General features: G+C 51.3%; 1 protein-coding gene and 1 long non-coding RNA gene across 2 annotated transcripts in view; both read left to right on the plus strand.

Moving 5' to 3' along the window:
- The window catches only part of LOC116947060 (nidogen-1-like), a 128,542-nt gene extending 124,568 nt beyond the window's left edge, over nt 1-3,974 (plus strand). The window contains exon 23 of the mRNA XM_032962448.2: nt 164-3,974. Coding sequence (XP_032818339.2) covers nt 164-285 — 122 coding nt within the window. The 3' untranslated portion in view covers nt 286-3,974. The remainder of the gene's footprint in view (nt 1-163) is intronic.
- Nucleotides 1-26,071, plus strand: part of LOC142929339 (uncharacterized) — a 335,621-nt gene that overhangs the window by 235,603 nt on the left and 73,947 nt on the right. The window lies entirely within an intron of this gene.

The following is a 26,071-nucleotide window of genomic DNA, read 5'->3' on the forward strand; positions in this document are numbered from 1 at the left end:
TGAAACAAAAATAAGTAACAAAACATTTGCATGAACAACCTAAACGACATCTTCGGTGGAAACTCTCCATTGTTACCGTGGAGTCAACCAAACCGATACCAACAACGACCGCTCTATTATTCACCGTGACCTCATCTGACCCCCCCCCCCCCCCCACACACAGGTCAGAACCACTGCTCGGGGAACAACGGCGGCTGCACGCACTTGTGCCTGGCCACGCCCGGTGGACGCACCTGCCGTTGCCCTGACAACGTCGTTGGCGTCAGCTGTCAGGAGCGCAACTAGGGGCAGCTACCGCTCATGCCCGCTGACCCCCGCCCTACACCCCGGCACCCCCGACCCCTCTCCTCTCAACTCACCCCCCACCCACCCCATCATCACTTGACCCCGACCCCTTAATTTGACCTCAAAGCCATGAACCTCTTTAGCACACGATCCCATTCCGAGAGCCTCGCCCGCCGTTTTCGTTCATTTTTTTTCGACCGGGCTTCATTTTTGGTCAGAAAAGTGTAAATCGGTGACGTGGGGGGAAACGGGCAGGAGGAGGGCGAGGAGGGCTTCAAGGGACCGTCGACACCCGTGGCGTCCCAATGCTCCCGGAGACCAAACGGGGATCACCGCGGTCAAAGAAACGAGCATCGACGCGGCGCCCACCTCCCGCTTTTCAGCCCAGTGGCAGTGGCGGAAGTGCCACCGATCTCACGGCGGCTGCTGAGTCTCTTCCCCTAGGGTGGCACAACCGCTGTCCACTTGCTCGCAAGGGGTGGCGCGTACTCTTATCGACTCTCGGGAATGACGGACCCGAGGGTGAACGAAACGGGGAATAATTCTGCAAAATGACGGCTTCTAGGCGGGTTCCACGTCAGGACCGCGGACCGCGCGCGTGTGCGTGCGTGTGTGTGCATGCGTGCGCCCGGCAATCACCCTGATTATAATCACGATTATTATAATTGCAAATATTATCGTTGTGTGTCATCAATATTATTGTAGCCAAGCGGTGGATGCTAATCCCGTTTTGGGTTGAATCTCCAAACCGCCCCACCTCCACCATCCCCCCCCCCTCTTCTTTTTCAATTCATAAACTCCAAGCGCGTTGGCAGAAGAGAGATGCAGATATGATAGAGAGGTGAGAGAAATTCACTGGTTTGAAATGATAACGAACTCGCTTTCTTAGCACGTGAGTCTGAGCTGATATTTTAACGCACCCTAATATTATAATGTTTTTTTTTTATCATGAGCCCCTTTTAGTTTCTTGGGGCAACTGAACCTTGGCTCGGTTTTGTTTTTTTCCGACTCCCAGCGTCCCTCGCCAACTGATTTACAATCCGGCCCGATGTCAGGGAGGGAGGGGTGGGGAAAGTCGCGAGTACAAAACCACGGCCCATCAGTATCCTCCGTGGCCAATAAAATAAGTACTGTACGGCCTCGCGCAGAAGTCAACGTTGGCCATCTTCGCCGAGAGACTCATCCACGCCATGGGAATGTGGAATTGCCCACCACTGTGCCACTGCCCCCCCCCCCCCGTTACGATCCCGGGGAAGGAAATTTCGACTGATTTATGTTGCTGCTGCTGCAGCGTGACGTCGCGTGTCCAACTCGCGTGGTCGGATCTGTGAACATCTTTAAAGTTAATAAAAAAAAACAAATGAACGTTACAGACGCGCACAACGTGGACAAATGCAGCGCTTGGGTGCGGGCGGTTGTTAACCGGCGAGGGCGGATGCGCGACCGTCGAATTCTTTACTTTTGTATTCTCACGAGGACGACGACGACGACGATGACTACGATGACGACGATGGGCCTGTTATTATTTATATTGTTTAATGTCACTGTAAGAGACTTGCGCTGAAGTTTAACAACAAAAAAGAACACGTGTCTAGGAGGACCACATTCATGGGGTGGGGGGGTGGTGGTGTTTCCCGACTCGACACAGCAGATAGAGGAGGCGCGCAGCCACCCTTGCAAATGGCTCACGACCTCGCCCCTTGCCGGTCGTAAATGGGGCCTCCACTCGACAGGAGTTGAAGAGACCCCCCCCCCCCCCAAAACTACCCCTCCAAACTACCCCCCCCCCCCCAGTGCCGGATTAAAACACGAAATTTTCACTTGCACAGTAAAGTAATTGTAATTTTTCATTTGCCACACAGCCAGATAATACGACAAGTCGCTAACCTTAAACACCCAGTCGTTCGTAAAAGTTGAAGGCGGTACAGTATTATAGTAATAGATCAAGTGCAGAATCGCTCAACCGGAATTGATAGCTTGAAAGCATTTAGCGCGGGGCCCTTGAAAGTGCGGGGCCCGTAGCTACTACTCATGTCGTAGCTACTTGTGCTACGAGGATAATCCGGCACTACACTCCCCCACACCAACCCTCCACCTTCCTCTCTGGAGGGAGGCTAACTTGGTGTAACTCTCCCACGCTGGTCGGACACATTGGGAATCCGTTGGGGAGTTGCCCACACTTTATCCACCACCACCACCACACGCGAAGTTGTCAATCGGCGATAGACTGTAGTGTAGCCGCCGATAAGTGTTGGGTGGACAGACACAGCGGGGTGGGGGTTGGGGGGGGGGGGTGGATTTAATAAAAATCGATCGCTCTTTAAACTGCCGCGCCGGGGAATCGAACCTCCGTCGTGTGGTGTCGCGAGTGCGCTGGGCAACCGGCGCGAGGACTTTGTTCTACGGTCAGTGGTGGCGTGTCTTTACAAAGCCATTGAGCTGAATTAATTCGGGTGCTATTTGAGAGACTATACGAAAATGATACTTCGTTCGATAGATCGTAGCGGTGTAGCGAAGGAAAAGAGTATTGCTAGGATATATAGTAATAAGCAATCTCTACCATAACTCACACGTAAAGAAAATGTGGCGAATCGTCTGTGGTCAAATGTAATGGATTCAACAACACGGGGAGGGGAACAGCTCCCATCGTTAAGGGTTGCCACCCCGTCCCGGTCTGACCCGCCACAGTCCGGGAATCAGCATACTGTGTCTGTGTTCGGGTGGCAACAGGAATTGTTTTGTACCGAGATCTGCTCACGGTGTTGTGTTCAAACTGTGTCTTACTGCAACGCTTTTTCATAATTCGCCGCTCGTGCCGACTGGGACGTAGATTTCCGGGGTTCGGTCTGCAGTGGATAAGGTGGCATCTCTACCATGCACAACACCTACCCACTCACTTACCCACTCACATCACTTCTAACCAACTCACTCACACACCAATTATTGATGAATTGTATTAATTTTGGCGTGCCGCTCGGTTGCCACCTGTCCGGCTTTGACCCGGACAGGTGGTAACAGCCAGGGCCGTCCATGGGGTTGGGGGGGGGGGGGGACCCGGGGCAAATCAGACTGCGTGGGCCCCCCGACCCCAACGTACGGGGCCCTGGGCGGTCGCCCCGATTCGCCGTGACCCTAGGGACCGTTCTGACTGCACGGATTGATTCGTAACCGAGATCAGCGTTGCCGAATTAAACCTCATCACAGTCGACCGCACAGTGTCGATAATAATAATGTAACCCGAGTACTGACTGGGAAATGAGGTCCGGGTTTGGTCTGCAGTGTACATAAGGGGTGGCAACCCTTACCCATCTTGCCTTGCATGCATGTCATGTGTCATGTGACCGCCACACACATTGCATGTACATAGCTGTCAGCTCGCGAGAGAGAGAGACTCGACAGAGCTCTGTGAACTTCCTGGTCGTGTTATTGCTGCACCAAATCAAACTCAAAACGAACCGAAAACACGTGACCGTCTCAAGTGCGTGCATTAAATCGTCGAATTGATCGGCTTGATCTTGGCACAACGATGCTATCAAGTGAAGTAGTACAAAGTATGGACCGTGTTTTCTTTATTCACACTTATACGGTATGTAATAATGAGTGACATTTATGTGGTTTTCCCCTTTGCGTTATGGTGTGTTCTATCGTATCAAAGTGCCATTTAAAAAAAAATAAAGATATTAAATATGTGCCGTGTTGGAGTTTTGTGTGCCAATGCAAGTGATCGATGGTGATGTGATGGCAGTGGTTGTGGTATGGGGGTACAGCTGAAGCGCATCTACCGATCATCTCAGTCAGCCAACACCATGGCACCTTCTCGGTCTGTCCCGAGACCTCCTGCCAGCAAGCCTTCGACACTTCACGCGGCCTCAAAGTGCACCTAGCCTGGCACAGGCGCCGTGGTGACGTTTAGTGGCGAATGGCGGCTGTGTTGGTATGGGGAGCGGTGGTGCAGCGGTTAGCGCGGCGGCGTCACGAACCTGGCCAGCCAAGTTCGATTCCCGGCTGAAGACCGCCGCCACAACCACCATCAACAACAACAACACCAGTGACGAGCTGGTGGTCTGGGCAAGGCCGAACGCACAGCCTTTTACGGGCACCTCCGATTAGCGTCCGTGAGCGACCAAATAAGTCGGGCACGGCACAGCATCGGCGTTTGACACGAAGGCCTTCGGCGACCAACGTTCATCACGATAAAGTTTTCGTGTTCGATCGCGTAACTATAAATTGGGCGTGCGAGGTGACTGTCCGTAAATCTGAGACCACCACCCTCCGCGCGCGCCCGTGCCGAGCCCGTGCCGAACCCGTGCCGAGCCCGTGCCGAGCCCGTGCCGAACCCGTGCCGAACCCGTGCCGAACCCGCCCGGCGTCGATGTCATTCACAGGGCACCGTGAAAACGGCGAAGCAGCTGCTGCCTTCATGCCACGGTGACCTAGGAGTGGCCCACGCCTATAGGATGCGCGTTTTGACTTAAGCGCGTGGAGAGCGATAGAGCACGGGGAGGAATATCGATTGAAGCTTTTTTTCGGTGCGGGGGGAGGGGGAGTGAGTGGGGGGGGGTGTTTCTCAGACACAGGGATGAGGAAGAAAGATGAGAGACGAGACGAGACAAGGGAGGTGAGAGTGGGGGCTATGCGAGGGGAGAGCGACAGAGGGGAATGAGAGATGTGGGAGATGCGAAGGGCGCGATGGAGAAAGGCGATGTCCAGGGCGGTCCAGATGTCTCGTGACCGCCAATTAATTGACCCCCTAACGTGTTTTTTTACCCTTTGCATTTGAATGTCTATTCTAAATAAACCTTACTTGTAAAACGTTAAGGTTAATAGATAAATAAATGGGGGGGGGGGGCGGGGGGGGCGGGATCCGGTGAGGGGATGAGAAAGTCTGATGGTTGAGACTCGCTACGGAGTGGTAACCGACGGAGTGAATCGGTGATTCTTCAGTCGACCGAATTCCATCGCCGTATCGACATGTCCACCTCTCCGCGTTAAAGCCGAGCCCGAAAAACTACAAACTCAACTATTTTGCTTTTTTATTTTATTTTACAACGCTAAGGCCCCCACGTTTCACCCTTTTTCCAGGAGCGACCCGAAACGTCAAAATTGGACAGCTGAACGAAGTGGCTTGTCACGTTGGACATCTACAGCAGCCGAAATAACCGCAAACGCGTGGAGATTTACAGCAGCAAAACAATCTAAATAATCTCATGGGGTGAGCGAGACTGGGGGGGCGGTGTGGGTGGTTGGATCTTTCTAGCTGGGGCCGCGACCTTCGGTCTGCAGCTGCCGTGAAACCGGCAGCTGCAGGGCTGCCCCTTTGCCATCGTGCTGCACATTTACAGCGGCCAAATACTCTAAAGGCTGTGACGTTCATTCTACATTTGGAGAGAAAAACCGGAGGAACCGGAGAAAAATCCACGCGAACACGGGGAGAGAGGCACGTGAACTCCAAACGTACAGCAAGCGTCAGGGTCGGGATCGAACCCACGACCTCCTGTATACCAGGCGAGATAGTTAACACCTCACCACCGTCATGATAATGATGAGAGAGAGAGACACCGCAAACTCCAAATTATACAGCAGGCAATCGGTGTCGGGATCGAACCCATGGCCTCCTGTATACCAGGCGAGATAGTTAACACCTCACCACCGTCATGATAATGATGAGAGAGAGAGAGAGAGACACCGCAAACTCCAAATTATACAGCAGGCAATCGGTGTCGGGATCGAACCCACGGCCTCCTGTATACCGAGCGAGGCAGTTAACACTCCACTACCGCAGCGCACAGAGCCCTCGCTTGGAAGCGACTTTGCATCCCAATTGCGCCTCGAGGCTATTCCAAGGGAAGATGATACTTCGATTCTTATCCATTCGAAATGCAATTAAACTCCACTGATACTCACTTTCCTCCCCATGCACCCTGGGTTTGTATTCATGACTCGCGCAATGTCCGCATTCATAAATCACTCCCCTGGTCGTATTCATTCCGAATTTAATTTGAAATGACACCCTGGTTTCTAGATTTTAGTTTACGTGGTTTTTTTACGATTACTGTATTATGAATGTGTGTTGTTAAAGCGATGTTTGTGTGTCTGTGTGTGTGTCTGGGGAGCGGTAGTGTAGTGGTTAGCGCTACGCTGCGCTATGAACCTGGCGACCCGGGTTCAATTCCCGCACACGGCCAACACCAGTGACGATTATCTGAAACCGGTCCCGGGCCTCCCCTAGGTCGACTCGGCCTCAAATGAGTACCTGGTGCGGTGTGTAAACATTGCCACTAGGGAGACAAAGGCGGCCGGGCGTGGTGCTGGCCACCCACTCCCTCGTGTACCGTTCCGGCCTTCATAGGTGCTCGCTAACAGCACTTGCCCCTACAGTCTGTTAAGGCTAGACGGGAATCTTTGTCTTATTCTTTTGTGTGGATGGAGCGACGGCGCAGTGGCTAACGCACCACCCGCGTTCGATTCCCGGCCATGGCTAACGTCAGTGGCGAGATGTTAACTACCTCGAAGGTCGTGGGTTCGATCCAGACCCTGACGCATGCTGTATATTCGAAGTTTGCGGTGTCTCTCTCTCTCTCTCACCGTGGTCGCGTGGATTCTTCTCCGGGTCCCCCGGTTTTCCCCTCCGCATTTAGCATCAACGTCACGCCTTTCGAGTAGTTGGTTGCTATCATTTTTGATAGCCAGGTCGCTTCTGAGAAAGAGCTATAGAGCTCAGTGGGGCCTTAACTTGGTCAAATAAAAATATGTTTCATAGTTAAACTTTTTAAGTATGGTCAAGTGACCCTCCACTACTCTGCACGGCGTGGGGAAGCCCCTCATCCAACAGTGGATTAAGCAACGATCAATATACTGTTGGATGAAAGCTCATTTCTTTAGAACGGCTTGTTGTGTTTAGTTTAGTGTCTTTCGCCCCGCACCTCCGATTAGCGCGTTTGGCCACGTACGATGCTTAAGAAGTTCAACATACATAGACTCACACGGAGACCCATAGACTCACACAGAGACCCATAGACTCACACAGAGACTCATAGACTCACACAGAGACCCATCGACACACACACAGAGACCCATAGACTCACACGGAGACCGATAGACTCACACAGAGACTCATTGACTCACACAGAGACCCACAGACTCACACGGAGACCCATAGACTCACACAGAGACCCATAGACTCACACAGAGACTCATAGACTCACACAGAGACCCATAGACACACACAGAGACCCATAGACTCACACGAAGACCCACAGACTCACACGTGTTTGGCTACGTACGGTGCGACAGGAGTTCACCATACATACGGTACAAAGCTAGGGCTGTAACATGAACACGTGCGATGCGATGCGTACTTCACACGGAAGGGAGATGGTGAGAGAGATAAGAGAGAGGTGGGGGGGGGGGCAATGGGAGGAACGTGATGCGGATGGTGAGGGGCAGGGTGAGCGGGGAGGGGATCAAAGGGATAGTTTGAGGAGTGGGAGCAGAGGGAGATTAGAGAGAGGGGAGTCGCTGGGGCCTCGCAGAGCACGTGCTTTTGTTTAAATCGCGGGTTGCTGGGCCCAAAACGCCCAACGGCCAGCAACAAGCATCGCCTCTTTTTTTTGCGAATCCGTAATCACAGGCATCGTCCGTTGTGAGTAAAAGTCCCCGACGCCACCCCCACAGACGCCTGAGGCTCATCGAGCGCTGGGCAATCAATGCCTTCAAACACCCCGCCTCCCTCTCCACCGACATCCCCTCCTCGATTAAAAACAACTGTCACGATTCGATTCGCCAATCGATTATAATTATTTTTGTTTGTTTTAAAGCCGGGCCAGTGGTGTGGGCTACGCTGCACGTGGCTGCTGCTGTTGCTACTGTTGTTGCTGCAGTTGTTGCTGTGGTTGCTGTTGTTGCTACTGTTGCTGTTGTGGTTGCTGTTGTTGCTGCTGCTGCTGTTGTTTTTGTGGTTGCTGTTGTTGCTGCTGCTGCTGTTGTGGTTGTTGTTGTTGCTACTGTTGTTGCTGCTGTTGTTGCTGTGGTTGCTGTTGTTGCTACTGTTGTTGCTGCTGTGGTTGCTGTTGTTGCTGCTGCTGCTGTTGTTTTTGTGTTTGCTGTTGTTGCTGCTGTTGTTGCTGCTGCTGTTAATGTCGGGAGTGTAAACATCGCTACTGGAGAGACAAAGACGGCCGGGCGTGGTACTGGCCACCCACCCCCTTGTGTATACCGTGCCGGTCTTTATAGGTGATCGCTAGCAGCATTTGCCCCACCAATCTGCCAAGGCTACACGGGGGATCTTTGTCTTTGCCCCCTGACTCGCCAGGAGAAGGCGCTGCACAAAATGTGAACTAATTTACATCGGATTTGTATGCGTTCCACCTGCAGGGCATAGAGCGTTTCCCCTTCGCACGCGTGGGTTTTTATTTTCTCCGGGTGCCTCCGATATTCCCCCGCGTGTGTAGACACTCGGCAAGTGGCTGGAAGCTGCGTGGTGATGCATGGAGGACCCTAGAGGGTGGGCGAGTGTTGGTAGCGTCGGATTCTCACCACGGCGTGGTTGCTGCTGGAGCCGCCAAGTCATCCTCTCTCTCTCTCTGAGTCGTCCTCTCTCTCTCTGAGTCGTCCTCTCTCTCTCTGAGTCGTCCTCTCTCTCTCTCTCTGAGTTGTCCTCTTTCTCTGAGTCGTCCTCTCTCTCTCTGAGTCGTCCTCTCTCTCTCTGAGTCGTCCTTTATCTCTCTCTTTGAGTCGTCCTCTCTCTCTGAGTCGTCCTCTCTCTCTGAGTCGTCCTCTCTCTGAGTCGTGCTCTCTCTCTCTATGAGTCGTCCTCTCTTTCTAAGTAGTCTTCTCTTTCTGAGTCATCCTCTCTTTCTGAGTCGTCCTCTCTCTCTCTGAGTCGTGCTCGCTCTCTCTATGAGTCGTCCTCTCTTTCTAAGTAGTCTTCTCTCTCTGAGTCTCCTCTCTTTCTAAGTCATCCTTTCTCTTGCTGAGTCGTCCTCTCTTTCTCTATCTAAGTCGTGCTCTCTCCTACTCTCTCGGAGTCGTCATCTCTCAACTCTCTGAGCCGTCCTGTCTCCCCTGAGTCGTCCTCTCTCTCTCTCTGAGTTGTCCTCTCTCTCATATCTCTGAGTCGCCCTCTTTCTCACTCTCTCCGAGTCGTCCTCTCTCCTCTGATGATATGGACGATCCTAACAGTAAAGACGCAACCCAGAATCTGTGTCCGCTGTCCATCCAAAGGAGGTCATCATAATTATAACGACAAGACGCACCCACAACTTTTACTTTACATTACGGAAGCGAACGTGCGTCTAGTGACAAATTGGCACGTTCTGTTTATGTGATAAACCCTTACTAGTTGGCTGTGTTGGGTGGTGGCGGGTTTTAACGACACATTTATATATTTACGCGATCTAACCCAAAAAAACTCCGTTATGGATGATATTTGTCGCGACAGCCCTCCTGCGTGTTAAATTGGCAATGTTGTTTTGGTCACTATCGGTTACAATATATATGGGGCGATTTTTATTGCTGTTGTTGTTGCCAGCATCAATATCTTCACACTTGTTTTATTGCCAGAAAAGGGTAAACCTACTCTTATTGTTTTTTCATTCACCATTATTACAAAGTTTGTACGTGCTATTGTTTAGCAATGGATGGGGGAGAGGAGGAGGGTGCACGCCGGAGAGGAATCGCGTGGCAGAGCAGGAGGACAGAACGTGCAGACTCCAACACAGCAAGGCGCCCGAGTTGGGAATCGAACCTGCGCCCGTCACCACTGTTGCCACCACTGTTGCCACCACTGTTGCCACCACTGTTGCCACCACTGTTGCCACCACTGTTGCCACCACTGTTGCCACCACTGTTGCCACCACTGTTGCCACCACTGTTGCCACCACTGTTGCCACCATTGCTGCCACCACTGCTGCCACCACTGCTGCCACCACTGCTTCTACCACTGCTGCCACCACTGCTTCCACCACTGCTTCTACCACTGCTGCCACCACTGTTGCCACCACTGTTGCCACCATTGCTGCCACCACTGCTGCCACCACTGCTGCCACCACTGCTTCTACCACTGCTGCCACCACTGTTGCCACCACTGCTGCCACCACTGCTGCCACCACTGCTGCCACCACCACTGCCACCACTGTTGCCCTTCTACTCCACGCAACGACGGTGAGCGATTGAAAAGTGACGCTCACACACCTTGTGACATTTGAACTCTAGAACAATTTGACCTTGCTCCAGAGCAATGGTTCTCAACCATGACTGCAGCCTTGCACCCCTTTGGTTCTCAAAAAATATGTATATAATATTAATACATACATAGGGTTTGATGAAACAAAGTAAGTCGTTACTTATGTGCCCGTACTCAATTTATGTTTTTCGATCATTTACCTTCTAAAAAACAATCTGGCCATGTCTCGCACTCCCAGGGAGGGCATCTCACACCCCCAGAGAGGGCATCTCGCACCCCCAGAGAGGGCATCTCACACCCCCAGAAAGGGCATCTCACACCCCCAGAGAGGGCATCTCACACCCCCAGGGAGGGCATCTCACACCCCCAGAAAGGGCATCTCACACCCCCAGAGAGGGCATCTCACACCCCCAGAGAGGGCATCTCACACCCCCAGGGAGGTCATCTCACACCCCCAGAGAGGGCATCTCACACCCCCAGAGAGGGCATCTCACACCCCCAGAGAGGGCATCTCACACCCCAGGGAGGGCATCTCACACCCCCAGGGAGGGCATCTCACACCCCCAGGGAGGACATCTCGCACCCCCAGGCGGTGCGTTCACCCGCAGGTTAAGAACCACGTGGCTCGAGGTAGAGAGACAGTGTCACGTTGACCAATTTGAGTTTCAAGTTTACTCACCAACTCGACCCAAGAGCACACCTCGCACTCGACCACCGTGGTGAAGTATGGTCAAACAATCCCGAGGACCGACACGGCGTGGCGGGGGAGGGGGGGGGGTGCGTTCATCCAGATCACCGTGGATTTTTCCTCCGGGTCCTCGGGTTTTTTTCCCCCTCCGCATCTAAAAACACGCGTTTCAGCTATTCGGCGGCTGCTATACATTTCCACACGACGATAAGCTACTTCGTTGAGCTTTCATTACGCCAGATCGCGTCTGTAAAAGAGCTACACAGCTGCTCCCCCCGAGCTATAAATGCTCTGATAGTGCATTGCCTCGTTGCCCGAAAGCGTCTGGCAGCAAACAAGAAGTCTGCCTCCATGCTGATGAGACGCCGCGTGGTCGAAACCAAGCCCGAGAACTGTTTTGCTTGCGTTGAAGCAATGCTGCTGCTGCAGAGGTGGCCTTGTGGTTGACTTGACGTGTTCAAAATATACCCCGAATTATATACATGTAAAATAATATCTATACGCATGTTTTTTTTTTTTGTGGAGAGACAGATGTAAGCTTATTTAGAAGCGTGGGATTCATTTGCTCGGGTTCCTAGTTTACCACACAGCGTGAACGTATTTATTCCCCCCCCCATCACAACAAAGCCCCCCCCACCACCTCCCGTCCTCCATCAGTGCATCTCTCCCGTGTTGTTGTTGTTGTTTTTGTTGTTGTTGTTTATCGGCGTGTTGTCCGACGTTTGTCTCAACGTGCCGCGTCGAAGACAGCTCCATCGATATCGTGTTTTGTTTGTTGTCCTTTCCCCGCACCGCCGAATAGCGCGGTTGGGCAACGTCACGGAGACCCATAGAGTCACACAGAGACCCATAGACTCACGCGAGACCCATAGACTCACACAGTGATCCATAGACTCACACAGAGACCCATAGACTCACACAGAGACCCATAGACTCACACAGAGATACATAGACTCACACAGAGACCCATAGACTCACACAGAGACCCATAGACTCACACAGAGACCCATAGACTCACAGAGAGACCCATCGTGTTGATACAGAAACGCACGGGAGAGAGAGAGAGGGGGAACAGGAGGGGTGTGAAGCTCCCTCGCGTTCTCGCTCCCAGTCACTCGCTCACTCACCGCTCGCTGGAGGGGAAAGTGAGGCTCATTATGCAAATGGCACTGGATCTGTTCAGCATAATGACTTTGGTGTTGATGATGAGGGTGTTGTTGTTGGTGGCGTTTCCTTTTTAACACATGTACAGTACTTCATATTCTTGGTTCTTTCGGTAAAGACACGTAGAAGGAAAACAAAATAATAAAAATATAAAACAATAAAATGCTCACGACGTTTCGACTGCAACACAAGCAATCATCATGAGGTGTGAAACCCACAGCAAGAAAATTTGAAAATGTGGCGGTTATTTTTAACGTTAGCACCACGGAGAGCGATTTGACAGTTTGTTCAGATGGACGAGTCCATCTATGTTCGGAAAAGAAGAAGGGGTAGACGAAAATAATTAATGCGGTCTGAAAGCCACCTTAAGCGTGATCAATCAATTAAGACCCGGAATGGCTTATCAAATCCTTCCAATGATTGCTAAGCCAGAATCCATCGTCTCGGTTGAAATTGTCTCTGTGTTTGTATATGTGGATAGCCTCATGAACGAATCTCGCATGGTAGCCAGATGGCTTGCAAATAACCTCTGTCTTGGAGAAGTCAATGTCATGTGAGCCTACTGAATTATAACAGTGATCTGCCACGGCCGAGGTGTTGGTCCTACCGTGTTTTAGGTCTGCTTTGTGTTCACGAATATATTTTTATTATTTTATTGTTTCCCTTCTACGTGACTTTACCGAAAGACCCAAGAATATGAATCCCTGCAGTCACGAAAGCTTTAAATCAAAATGTACAGTACTGTGTATATATATTTTAGAAAACATAAACTATTTTTTCCATAATATCCACAACATTAAAGTCGTGGATTTGCTCTCCAACACACCGGTGTGCTGTACTAGTAACGAATTGCCATGTTCTGTTTACGTGACAAACCTTTACTAATTCGGCTGTGTCGGGTGGTGGCGGGTTTAACGACACATCTAACCCCAACAAAATCCTATATATCGATGATAATGGTCGCGAAAGCCTTCGTGATTAACTATTTTAATTTTACCAAGTAAGGCCCAGGGAGCTGTACATCTCGATTTCAGAAGCGACCTGTTTATCACAAATGAATAGCTCAATGAAGTGGGCTCATCGTCGTGTGGAAATGTACAGCAGCCAAAGCCTCTAAACGCGTGATGTTGATGCGAGATGTTGATGCGAGATGTTGATGATAGATGTTGAGCGAAAACCCCTGGAGAGACACGCAAACTACGAATATGCAGCAGGCGTCAGGGTCGGGATCGAACCCACGACCTCCTGTATACCAGGCGAGGTAGTTAACATCTCGCCACCGCGGCTCCCAGAGGAGAGGGCGGTGGAGGTGTAATTCATAACCAGCCATTTTCTCTCCACTGCTGGCTGAAGGCCGTCAATCGTGGTGGGAGTTCATTTGTCGCTTGGCAGTACGGCTTCTCAAAACGTCGTCGTTGTTGTTGCTGCTGCTGTGTACCGTTGTCGCTGTTGCTACGCGGGCTAACGCCACCGTTGCTACGCGGGCTAACGCAACCGTTGCTACGCGGGCTAACGCCACCGTTGCCACGCGGGCTAACGCCTCTGTTGCCACGCGGGCTAACGCCACCGTTGCCACGCGGGCTAACGCCACCGTTGCTACGCGGGCTAACGCCACCGTTGCTACGCGGGCTAACGCCTCCGTTGCTACGCGGGCTAACGCCTCCGTTGCTACGCGGACTAACGCCACCGTTGCCACGCGGGCTAACGCCACCGTTGCTACGCGGGCTAACGCCACCGTTGCTACGCGGGCTAACGCCACCGTTGCTACGCGGGCTAACGCCACCGTTGCTACGCGGGCTAACGCAACCGTTGCTACGCGGGCTAACGCCTCCGTTGCTACGCGGGCTAACGCCACCGTTGCCACGGGGGCTAACGCCACCGTTGCTACGCGGGCTAACGCCACCGTTGCTACGCGGGCTAACGCCACCGTTGCTACGCGGGCTAACGCCACCGTTGCTACGCGGGCTAACGCAACCGTTGCTACGCGGGCTAACGCCTCCGTTGCTACGCGGGCTAACGCAACCGTTGCTACGCGGGCTAACGCCACCGTTGCTACGCGGGCTAACGCAACCGTTGCTACGCGGGCTAACGCCACCGTTGCTACGCGGGCTAACGCCACCGTTGCTACGCGGGCTAACGCAACCGTTGCTACGCGGGCTAACGCCTCCGTTGCTACGCGGGCTAACGCCACCGTTGCCACGCGGGCTAACGCCACCGTTGCTACGCGGGCTAACGCCACCGTTGCTACGCGGGCTAACGCCTCCGTTGCTACGCGGGCTAACGCCACCGTTGCTACGCGGGCTAACGCCACCGTTGCCACGCGGGCTAACGCCTCCGTTGCTACGCGGGCTAACGCCACCGTTGCTACGCGGGCTAACGCAACCGTTGCCACGCGGGCTAACGCCACCGTTGCCACGCGGGCTAACGCCTCCGTTGCCACGCGGGCTAACGCCACCGTTGCCACGCGGGCTAACGCCACCATTGCTACGCGGGCTAACGCCTCCGTTGCCACGCGGGCTAACGCCACCGTTGCCACGCGGGCTAACGCCTCCGTTGCCACGCGGGCTAACGCCACCGTTGCCACGCGGGCTAACGCCTCCGTTGCCACGCGGGCTAACGCCTCCGTTGCTACGCGGGCTAACGCCTCCGTTGCTGCTGTTTGTGGGTGTCTTGTTACTGCTATGGATCTCGGCTGCCGCTGCTGCTGTTGCTGCTATCACCGATGCTGTCGTTATGAATAATGCCGCTTGCTGTGTGTCACTCAGGCGCTGGCCTCGTCTTCATTCAATATTCCGCTCGTCTCTCCCACACGGCCACTGGCTGAAAATGTAATCCCGCTATTTGTTGACGACGGATGATAACAACAACAACAAGAACGCCTACATAAAAAAGCCACGCGCGCACACAATGCGTGCAGTGTTAGGAACGACAATTCTGTGCATTACAAGCAATAACGACGTTTCATAAATAATATATTGCCGCACACATGAGCAGACAAGGGGGGGTGGGGGGCTTAATGCGCATGCTGTGAATCGCAGATTGTCCCTCTGCGTTCGACGAATAGTGGAGCCCTGATTCTGAATGGGAATGTGAGAGGATACGTTGTGCACCCGACACATTAGGCGATAGCCCGCGAACAAACGCGCCACCGCTCTACAAAAGGGCATAAAGACGTTGCTTTTCACTGGAGCAGGGGAAGGAAAAAAACCGGAACATGATTACATGAACAATACGAAACACACATAAAATATATATAACGTAATGCATTCCTCGATAACCAAGCTGCCTCAAACGGGAATTGGTATTTTGTTTTACAAATGTATGCATGCTGATCTTCTTTTGCACCGTACGTAGCCCGACGTTTCGGCCAATGGCCCTTCATGGCAAGGCTTAAAAAAAAGAACACCCACGTGTTATGTGGGGTAGGTGACATGAATGGTGACTCGGCCCCACGTGGTTGCCACGTACGCCGTTTATCGTTGCACAGTTCTTCACGCGGTTCGAATCCGTGAACCTGTGGGACAAGCGGGTTCACGGATTCGTCCACATCTCGCCACGGTGGCTATGAGATGTTAACTACCTCGCCCGGTGTGCAGGAGGTCGTGGGTTCGGTCCCGACCCTGACGCCTGCTGCTGCTGCTGTATATTTGGAGTTTTGCGGTGTCTCTCGCATCCCACCGTGGCCGCGTGGATTTTTCTCCGGGTCCGCCGGTTTTCGTCCCTCCACGTTCAGAAACGACGCCACGCGTTGAGAGTATTTTGCCGCTCGAAGTATCCACGTGATAAGCCAACTTCGGTGTGCCATCCATTTGTGGTCGGCTCGCTTCTGCCAAATAGCTACACAGCTCAGTGGGCCTTACCTGGTAAAATACAAAGAGAGTTTAAGTTTTAACACTTTAAATTTTGACTTAAAACTTTCGTGTCTGCATTAATTCATATTCTTGTTTCTTTCGGTAAAGTCACGTAGATAGAAAATAAAAAATAAAACCAATTAAATTAAATTTAAAAAAATAAAGCAGAAAAGCAAAAAAAAACACAATCACATTTTTAAATAGTTAAATTAAATACAAAATAAATTGAAAATAATAAAAGCCAAATTATCCCACGGCGTTTCTATTGCAACTGGCTGCCCCCGCCCGTGCTGTTTGCGCTGCACGGACTCACCTCCTCCCGGCTCTCGTCCCCCACTCACTCACTTTAGAAGCCCTTATAAGGAGTTGCATTTGGAAGCTTGCGCCCCTCTTTTCTCTCCGCCTGATTAAGACCGCTTGTGTTGCGATCGAAAAGTCGCGGGTTTTTTTGCTTCCATTATTTTCAATTTGTTTTTATTGTTAACTAGCTTACATACCCGGCGTTGCCCGGGCCAATTTTTTTTTCAAAACTTCTCTTAAAAATCTAACAGCAAGTGCGTAGACTGTGGTGGTACCTGCTATGATTGCAGCAGTGCATACCGACTGTGGTGGTACCTGCTATCACTACAGTAGTACATGCTGACTCTATAGCAGTATTTATTGACTCTATTGCACAAAGTACTCACCTGGCGTGGTGAGGCCTAGTCCCATGCATAGATCGATTTTATTTTACTATTTTTATTTTTTATTGTGGTTTTTTGCTTTTATTATTTTCACATTTTTTTATTTTTTTATTTAATATATTTTTTTAATTTTCTATCCACATGACTTTAACACTTTAATTTTAGAATCCAGCGGCCGCCCTGATAAATACTGCGGTTTGTGTATTAACCGCAGTAATACAGCTACGCATTGTCTGCTTCACTCTCGGTTGGCGTTAAAGACCCTCTCTGAATGTGGTTCCCAAGAGTGGGCCATTATGTGCCGGCGGTAGAGTTCAACTTTTGCCAAATTGGAAAATGACACCGCCAAATTACTCAATTGGGATTTTATACAGCAGTAGCAGCAGCAGCAATCATGACTTCCCCCTACTGGCAGGCTCATGCCCCGCTTGCAGGCCATGTGCTGAGTCGCACTGTGCCACACAGGAACAGCTGCCACTGGGGGTGCCCTTTCACGCGTGTTGAGGATGTGGGAGCAGTAGTACGACGGGTCAGCGAGCTGCGCTACCAACCCTCTCACCCGAGTTGGAATTCCCGTTCACGCCCACCAACACAGGTCACTATTATCTGAACCGGTTCCTGCGCCTCCCCTAGGTCGGCTCAGCCTCAAATGACTACCTGCGGCGGCGTGTGGTAAACGTCGCCACCGGGGAGACAAAGACGGCCGCGCGTGGTGCTGCCCACCCCCCCCCCCCTCGTGCACCGTGTCGGTGCTGCTCGCTAACTGTACTTACCCCAACAGTCTGTTAAGGATATATGGACCCGGGTGGGGGGGAAAACCTTTGTCTTTGTAATATTAAAATGGAAATCCTGGCGTGGGCAACCAAATATTTGTGTGTGTGTGGGTGGAATAAACGGGGCCCCGTGTCGACAGGCGTGCCCGTGCATAAATATCACGCAATGGGAAGCGTGCGGATTGATATCCCGACTGGAAAAGGTCAGTTTTTTTTTTGCGCGTGTGTGTGTGCCCGTGCGTTCTCATCCACACAGAAAACAAAACATCACATTCCAGATGCAAGCAGCCCGCTCCCAAATATCAATTGTTGCACCGCACTTCTATGCTCCCGCGTGCATTGGCGCCCCGCAACCACCGCGACCACTCGCAGTCGCGCACCATCCCGCTGACCACCGGCGTGGTGAAGTATGGCTAAATAAGCATCCTTTACCAGCGCACCCGGTGTGTGTGTGGTGGGTGGGGAGTGAGACAGGGAAGGGGGGCAGGGGAACCCAGTCGGGCTGCGGAAACTCTCAGCCAGCGGTCGATTGACAGCTCGGGCTGGACGCGTAAATGCCTCCCGGCAGTCAAAACCCCTGCACCGGTTTCGACCTCTCGGGATGTCGTCAGCAGCGTGCGGCCACCGTCTGCCCGGTGCGTTCCTTAACATCGGTTGGGACGGTCCCATTGGAGACGCGGCGAAGCAGCGTTCGACATCTGTTCGGCGAATTACTTTAAAACGCTTTAAACGCTTTCCCATCACAGGGCAAACTGCTTCCGAAGCGCGTCTTTCACGTGAATTATTCCGTGACGCCGCCGCCGCCGCTGCTGCTGCTGCTGCTGCGTCGGCGGTGGTGTACAAAGCACAAACAAAGCACATCGGCCGTCTACGGTCGATAAAGTGGCGACCACCTTGTGGGGAAAGTCAACGATGGTTGTCATTCTGTCAGAGCCAGGGGGCTCGGCAATCTGTAGTCTTGGGAGCCGCATGCGGTGGCTCTATTAAGGCCTGCTGCTTCGTGACTTTGTATTATTTATTATTATTATTAAGGACCACCACCGTCTCGTATTCACCACGCAGTGCATTGTGCGGCTCTGGAAATATCGAGAGTTTTTTTTTTACCGAAATCGAAACAAGTGGCTCTTCTGGATATTTTGATTGCCGATCCCTGGATTAAATCTTTCAACCCCCCGCCATAAGAACGTGGAATTTCCACCACTGGTTCTAGCTGGGGGGGGGGGGGGGGTGGAAATGCAATGCGATCCCGTGTGATGATCCTCCGCTGTTTACGGCATTAATCTCTCCAGAAAAAATGCAATCAAAATAATAATGCAGCGCAGGTGACCGTGAAATATCGGGCTTCGGGATTACGAGGCTGTTGACTTTTAATCAATTAAACATTTCCCGCCTTTGACACACGGGTGGCGGACAACGCCGACGGGAGCCTGACAAAGGAAATGGAAGAACATCAACACAGGGATGAAAAATGTCCAAAGTAGCATTGGGATAATGAGAGAATGAGAGGGTGGGGGGGAGGTACATGCTTGGAATTACACCGAGAGGCGAGGCGACGAGAGGACACGTGCGTTCGAGACATTGCCCTTTGGAAAGCGTCAGGGACAGAAGGGATGATGATGATGATGACGATGGCTAGGTAGTCGAGACTAACGTACGTACGTTCGTTCAACTTCGTTCAACGCCGCACATATCAGCCCTGCCAAACGGAGGGCCACGTACGGTGCGAAAGAAGTTCAACGTACGCCCATGGCTGAGCGATGGAATTGGAGGGAATCATCATCCAGCTGTGGATAGAGTATAGCGTGTCTGATGATGGAGGTGGGGGGGGGGGCAAGCCACTGCAAGGATGGACACGGTGAGTGGAGGGCCTTCATCCAGCAGTGGAATGGCAAAACGGTATAACTAATTAGAAATAAATATCCATAATACAGATTGTTTTTTTTGGAAGTGGGGTTATATCGCGTAAATATATAAATGTGCCATTAAACCCGCCACCACCCGACACAACCATTTAGTAAAAGTTTGTCACGTAAACAGAACGTGCCAATTCATCACGAGTACAGCACACCGGTGTGTTGGAGAGCCAAGCATTTACAATCTGAGTACGACGTTTTGCCGGTAATTACAACCAGCTTCATCAGGCGACAGCCTAATTTGTGGAGAAATCCTCCTGTTTCGTTCCTTAAATAGAGTGGGGGGGGGGGCGATTAATGAATGAATGAATGCAAATAAATGGCAATGGATATCCATTGCCGTTTGAGTATTTATATACATTCTGCGATGATATTGGTCGCGAAAGCCTACGTGATGAACTCAATAATCAATATTATTGTATTATGTTCATAATTTACTGGCAGGCTCATTGTCCACTTTGGGCAGAGACAGCTGCCCACGGGGTGCCCCCCCCTCCCCTCCCCCCCCCCCCAACGCTTAAACATCAAACTACAGCTGGGAACTGTGAGACGATTGTGATGATGAGACGAAGATGCGCTCTGAGTTTGAGCGATAGGCCGTTATAAAACAACGCTCCGTGAATTGTTGACACTTTGTTAGAGTTTGCAACAACACCCCGAGCAATGTGCTGCCTCCGGGCTCTGGAGATCACCTGGAAAAGATTTCAGGCCACGCGTTGGCAACGATGGCGAACAAGTGGAGACCCTTGGACTTTTTGAAGCTTTTACATCACGAGACCTCCTTTGCCAGTACCAAAATATAATAATAGGGTTTCCCCCTTTTGTTGGCAACAAAACTGAAACCTTTTTTACGAGCAATCATTGTCTGCATTAACCACAATACTTGTGGTCAGAATGCTAACAAAAAGCACACTGATAATATATGCATTGTCCTTTAAACTGATTGGTCCACACCAGAGACAGATTATATATCAGTGTTTTTTATTTGCATTCTGATCACAAGAATTGTGGTTAATGCAGACATGAATCCTTGTAAGAAGGTTTCAGTTTTGTTGCCAGGAAAAAAAGGGGAAAACCCTATTTTTACATTTTGGTACTGGCAAAGGAGGCCGAATTATGAACTATGTTTTATTTTACCAGCTTAAGCCCACTGAGCTATATATAGTTCTCTTTCAGAAGCGACATGTCCATAAATGATAGCTTAACGAAAGTGGCTTAATCATGTTGACATTTAAAGCAGCCGACTGCAGTCCTCTCAACCGGTGACGTTGATTCTAAATGTGGAGGGAAATCCAGAGGAGCCGGAGAAAAATCCACGCGACCAACGAGGAGAGAGAGATGCAAACTCCAAATATACAGCAGCAGGTATGGTCAGGGTCGGGATCGAACCAACGTCCTCCTCTATACCAGGCGAGGTAGTTAACATGTCCTAGCCACCGTGATGATGATGAGAGAGAGAGAGAAACACGCAAACTCCAAATATACAGCAGCAGGCGTCAGGGTCGAGATCAAACCCACGACCTCCTGGAAATCAGGCGAGGTAGTTAACATGTCCTAGCCACCGTGATGATGATGAGAGAGAGAGAAAGAGACACGCAAACTCCAAATATACAGCAGCAGGTGTCAGGGTCTAGATCGAATCCACGACCTCCTGGAAACCAGGCGAGGTAGTTAACATGTCCTAGCCACCGTGATGATGATGAGAGAGAGAGAGACACGCAAACTCCAAATATACAGCAGCAGGTGTCAGGGTCTAGATCGAATCCACGACCTCCTGCATACCAGGCGAGGTCGTTAACATCTCGCAACCGCGGCGCCTCATTCTCGCACACGTGGACTCGAGATTGTAAAAGTCACCATCCCCTCCCCCACCACTCAACCCCTCCTCCCCCACCCCCGACCCCAAGCAGATGCTCATCAGGTTTCGCTACTAAACACTGAACCCTTTCTCCTCGTTCACCCCGGAGGCCAAGATAACGCGTTCCACATTTTTCTTTTGCTCTCTCTTGGAGGACACACGTGGGAACGATCTCCTTGCTTCTTGCCGCGGCCAATGATATACAACACGAGCCGCCCCACCCAGTCCGGATGCTGCTGGTGATGATGATGATCATCATCGACGTCATCATCATCGTCGTCGTCATCATCATCATCGTTGTCATCATCATCGTCGTCAACGTCGTCATCATTATCATCGTCGTCATCATCATCATCATCGTCGTCATCATCACCATCATCGTCGTCATCATCACCATCATCGTCGTTATCAAACGCCAGGGCTGCCCAGAGATCCCTGGAGGCCCAGGAGGGAGTGGGGAGGGGGTAGGAATACCGAGATGGAATGCCACGTGGAGCCCGCCCATTACTCGCCACGGTGGCTAGGAGATGTTAACGACCTCGCCTGGTTTGCAAGATGTCGTGGGTTCGATCCCGACCCTCACGCTTGGTGTATTTTTGGAGTGTTTCGTGTCTCTATCCACTCCACATTTGGAATCGACATGACGCGTTTGGAGTATTTGGCTTGTCTAAATTTCCACGTGATAAGCCACTTCCTTGAGCTATCATATGTGGCCAGGTCGCTTCTCAAAGAGAGCTATTTTGTTCCGTGGGCCTTACTTGGTAAAATACATTTAAAACATTATTTTGAATTAGTTCTCTTCCGTGGCTGCTCGTGTGTTCGGTAGTAGCCAACCCGCTTGCTGTACTGCCATCTACTGGCCTACATTGGTAGTAACAGCAGGGTTGGTTGGCGGGTGTCAGTCGTCGGACGAACGCGTTAATTCGCGCGTGATCCACCAACCTCGGCTATACGAGCTGCACGAAGCGAACAAACAAAGCACAAACACTCCGTGTGTTTAACAAGTAGCAGGCTTTCGCGACCAATATTATTCATAATAAAGGTTTTTTTGGTTATATCGCGTTAAATTTCGATTTTAAGCTGTCGTGACTGCAAGGATTCATCTTCTTTGGTTCTTTCGGTATTTTATTTATTTTATTTTATCAATTTATTATTTTATTCTCATTCTACGTAACTTTACCGAAAGAACCAAAGAAGATATATCGCGTTATTTATATATTTAAGACCGGGAGCAAAAGTAGAGCCTCATCATTCTGGCAAATTGCCCGCTGAAGCTGGATGTAATTACCAGCGAAACATCGTATTCAAATTTCAAATGATGTTGATTCACTCTTCAACACACCGGTGGGCTAAAGTAGTGAACTATTTGTCCTTTGTAAACGTGATTCTCCGTGTGTGTCAAAGAAGTGAAGCGACCCAATTCTCATTTCGCAGAACCTTGATGAAAAGTGGCCTTGAAACTCAGCGAGGCTTTGCTGGGTCAAAGGAAAGTATTTCAACTATAAACTAGTTTTCATTTCTCCAGGTAAGGCCCACTGAAGCTATGTAGCTTCTTATTCAGAAGCGACCTGGCCACAAATGATAGCTCAACGGTGTGGCTTATCGCGTGGAAATGTACAGCAGTCAAATACTCTAATCGCGTCATGTCGATTCTAAATGTGAAGGGAAAACCCAGAGGACCCGGAGAAAAATCCACGCGACCACGGAGAGAGACAGAGAGAGAGACAAGCAAACTCTAAATAAACAGCAGCCATCAGGACCGAGATCGAACGCACAACCTCCTGTATACCAGGCGAGGGAGTTAACATCTCGATACCACCACCACGAGGAGGGGAAGCGAGTCCAGGATGTGATGCGATGGTGAGAAAGGAGAGAGGGAACGGGGCAGGGAAGAGCGATGAAGAGAGAAGGAATGGGAAATAAGATGAATGGGATGGAGAGGGAACGGATGAAGGTGAGCATATTATTTGTCTGCTATACATTTCAAAATGATAAACCGCTTTGTTTTACTTTCATTTGTGGTCTGGTCGCTTCTAAATTAGAAGTTAATACATCAGTGGGCTTTACCTGGTAAGATAAACAAAAAAACAATTGTTGTTTTATTTGTACATATATTTTAAGTGATTTGTTTAATTTTCCTATACTGTGCACTCCTATCGTGTTGTTGTGTTGTGTTTGTTGTCGTAACGTTCTGACCCCGTGCCCCTGCTGGACATCTGTGAAAAAGTCGCTTCATGGCTCCTCGGATTCCTCCCATACTCTGATTCTAAGATGAGGAGAGGGAGGAGGAGGCTGCATCAGGGCCTCGACGCCACTGCTGTAGCAACAGCAGCAGCACGGAGCAGTTTCAGTTTCATTTATTAGGCATAACCCCGTGAGCCATGCGGCTCTCGGAGCAAAGGCCCTGTCCTCACAGTGGGCTGTGGCGGGGAGAGGCGAGGGGTACAGAGTGGGGGTGGTCTCACACAGGCGTCACGTGGGTTCACGGGAGGCTCCAGCTGATTTAGAGATCTATATATGATAGGGGAGGGGTTCATAGTGGGGGTGGTCTCACACAGGCGTCACGTGGGTTCACGGGAGGCTCCAGCTGATTTAGAGATCTATATATGAGAGGGGAGGGGTACAGAGTGGGGGTGAGCACACATAAGTCACGTGACCAATAAGTGATAGCGAAAAATATTTGAAATTTGCATAAGTGATCAATACAATATTGCTTGCGCTTAATCAATGCTTCTGAAATGATGTACTCCCAGAAGGCCGTGGGACCGATGCGTTATGTAAGGGATACTTTTATATGTTTGGTGGAGAGGCGAATACTGTACCTATATGGATACGTGTTGTCTTCAAAGTAGTTGTACTACCGTGCTCGTGCTTAATTTGTTTTTCGATCATTTACCTTCTAAAACAATCTGGCCATGTCTCGCACCCCCAGCGAGGGCATCTCGGACCCCCAGCGAGGGCATCTCGGACCCCCAGCGAGGGCATCTCGGACCCCCAGGGAGGGCATCTCACACCCCCAGAGAGGGCATCTCACACCCCCAGAGAGGGCATCTCACACCCCCAGGGAGGGCATCTCACACCCCCAGGGAGGGCATCTCGGAACCCCAGGGAGGGCATCTCACACCCCCAAAGAGAGCATCTCACACCCCCAGTGAGGGCATCTCACACCCCCAGGGAGGGCATCTCACACCCCCAGAGAGGGCATCTCACACCCCCAGGGAGGGCATCTCACACCCCCAGTGAGGGCATCTCACACCCCCAGGGAGGGCATCTCGCACCCCCAGAGAGGGCATCTCACACCCCCAGAGAGGGCATCTCACACCCCCAGGGAGGGCATCTCACACCCCCAGGGAGGGCATCTCACACCCCCAGAGAGGGCATCTCACACCCCAGGGAGGGCATCTCACACCCCCAGGGAGGGCATCTCACACCCCCAGAGAGGGCATCTCACACCCCCAGGGAGGGCATCTCACACCCCCAGCGAGGACACCTCGCACCCCCAGAGAGGGCATCTCACACCCCCAGAGAGGGCATCTCACACCCCCAGAGAGGGCATCTCACACCCCCAGAGAGGGCATCTCACACCCCCAGGGAGGTCATCTCACACCCCCAGAGAGGGCATCTCACACCCCCAGAGAGGGCATCTCACACCCCCAGAGAGGGCATCTCACACCCCCAGAGAGGGCATCTCACACCCCCAGAGAGGGCATCTCGCACCCCCAGGCGGTGTGCACCCCAGGTTAAGAACCACGTGGCTCGAGGTAGGGTGACAGTGTCACGTTGACCAATTCGAGCTTCAAGTTTACTCACCAACTCGACCCAAGAGCACACCTCGCACTCGACCAACGTGGTGAAGTATGGTCAAACAATCCCGATGACCGACACGGTGTGGGGTGGGGGGGGGGGGAGTGCGTTCATCCAGCAGTAGATCGCCGCTCACCCCGAGCTATAAGTGCTCTGATAGTGCATTGTCCTGGTGCTGGTCGTCTTTTGCCGTTTTCTGGTCTGACACGGGTGGGGCGAGACCATGAAGAAGGCTGCTGCCTCTGGTGTAGGCCAATCAGTTTCAAAGACAATGGCAATATAGTATCACAGAGTGTTTTATTTGCATGTTCACCACAAGCACCGTGTGTGTGTGGTTAATGCAGCAACTTTATTCCTTGCAAGTGGTTTCTATTTGGTGTTTGAACATCTTAACACGACTCCTGTTTTCGTATTGCTAGAAAGGGCGTAGACCTATTGATCATTTGTCATGCTTTGATACTGGTCAAAGAAATGTCCCATGCTCTAGCCATATAGCTCAGTGGGCATTACCTGATTGAAAAAAATGTGTTTAGAAGTGCTAACTCTTCTGTATTTTAGTGTTAAAAATCCGTCCACATCACAGCGGCCCCGTGTTCATTCAACGATGCCTTGGCGCCTCCTGGCGACCTATAAATGGGGAGGGGGGTTGCTGACCCGGCCCCAGCGGTAACGCGCCAGCCCAGAATCAGTATTAATGCCGGAGGAATTCGATGAGCTCTAAAGCTCTTTAGTCACGGATGTCCAGTAGGGGCGGGTAAGAACGTCACATCAAACAAACACTACAAAAAACACGATAGGAGTGCGGAGTACAAGAGAAGTTAAACAAATCACCTAAACACGTACAAATGCAACACTAAACCATCCGCATC

The sequence above is a fragment of the Petromyzon marinus genome, chromosome 29 (genome assembly GCF_048934315.1).
Source record: "Petromyzon marinus isolate PM22_M1 ecotype Great Lakes invasive population chromosome 29, UKy_Petmar_22M1.pri1.0, whole genome shotgun sequence".
In the NCBI taxonomy this organism is placed as follows: Eukaryota; Metazoa; Chordata; class Hyperoartia; order Petromyzontiformes; family Petromyzontidae; genus Petromyzon; species Petromyzon marinus.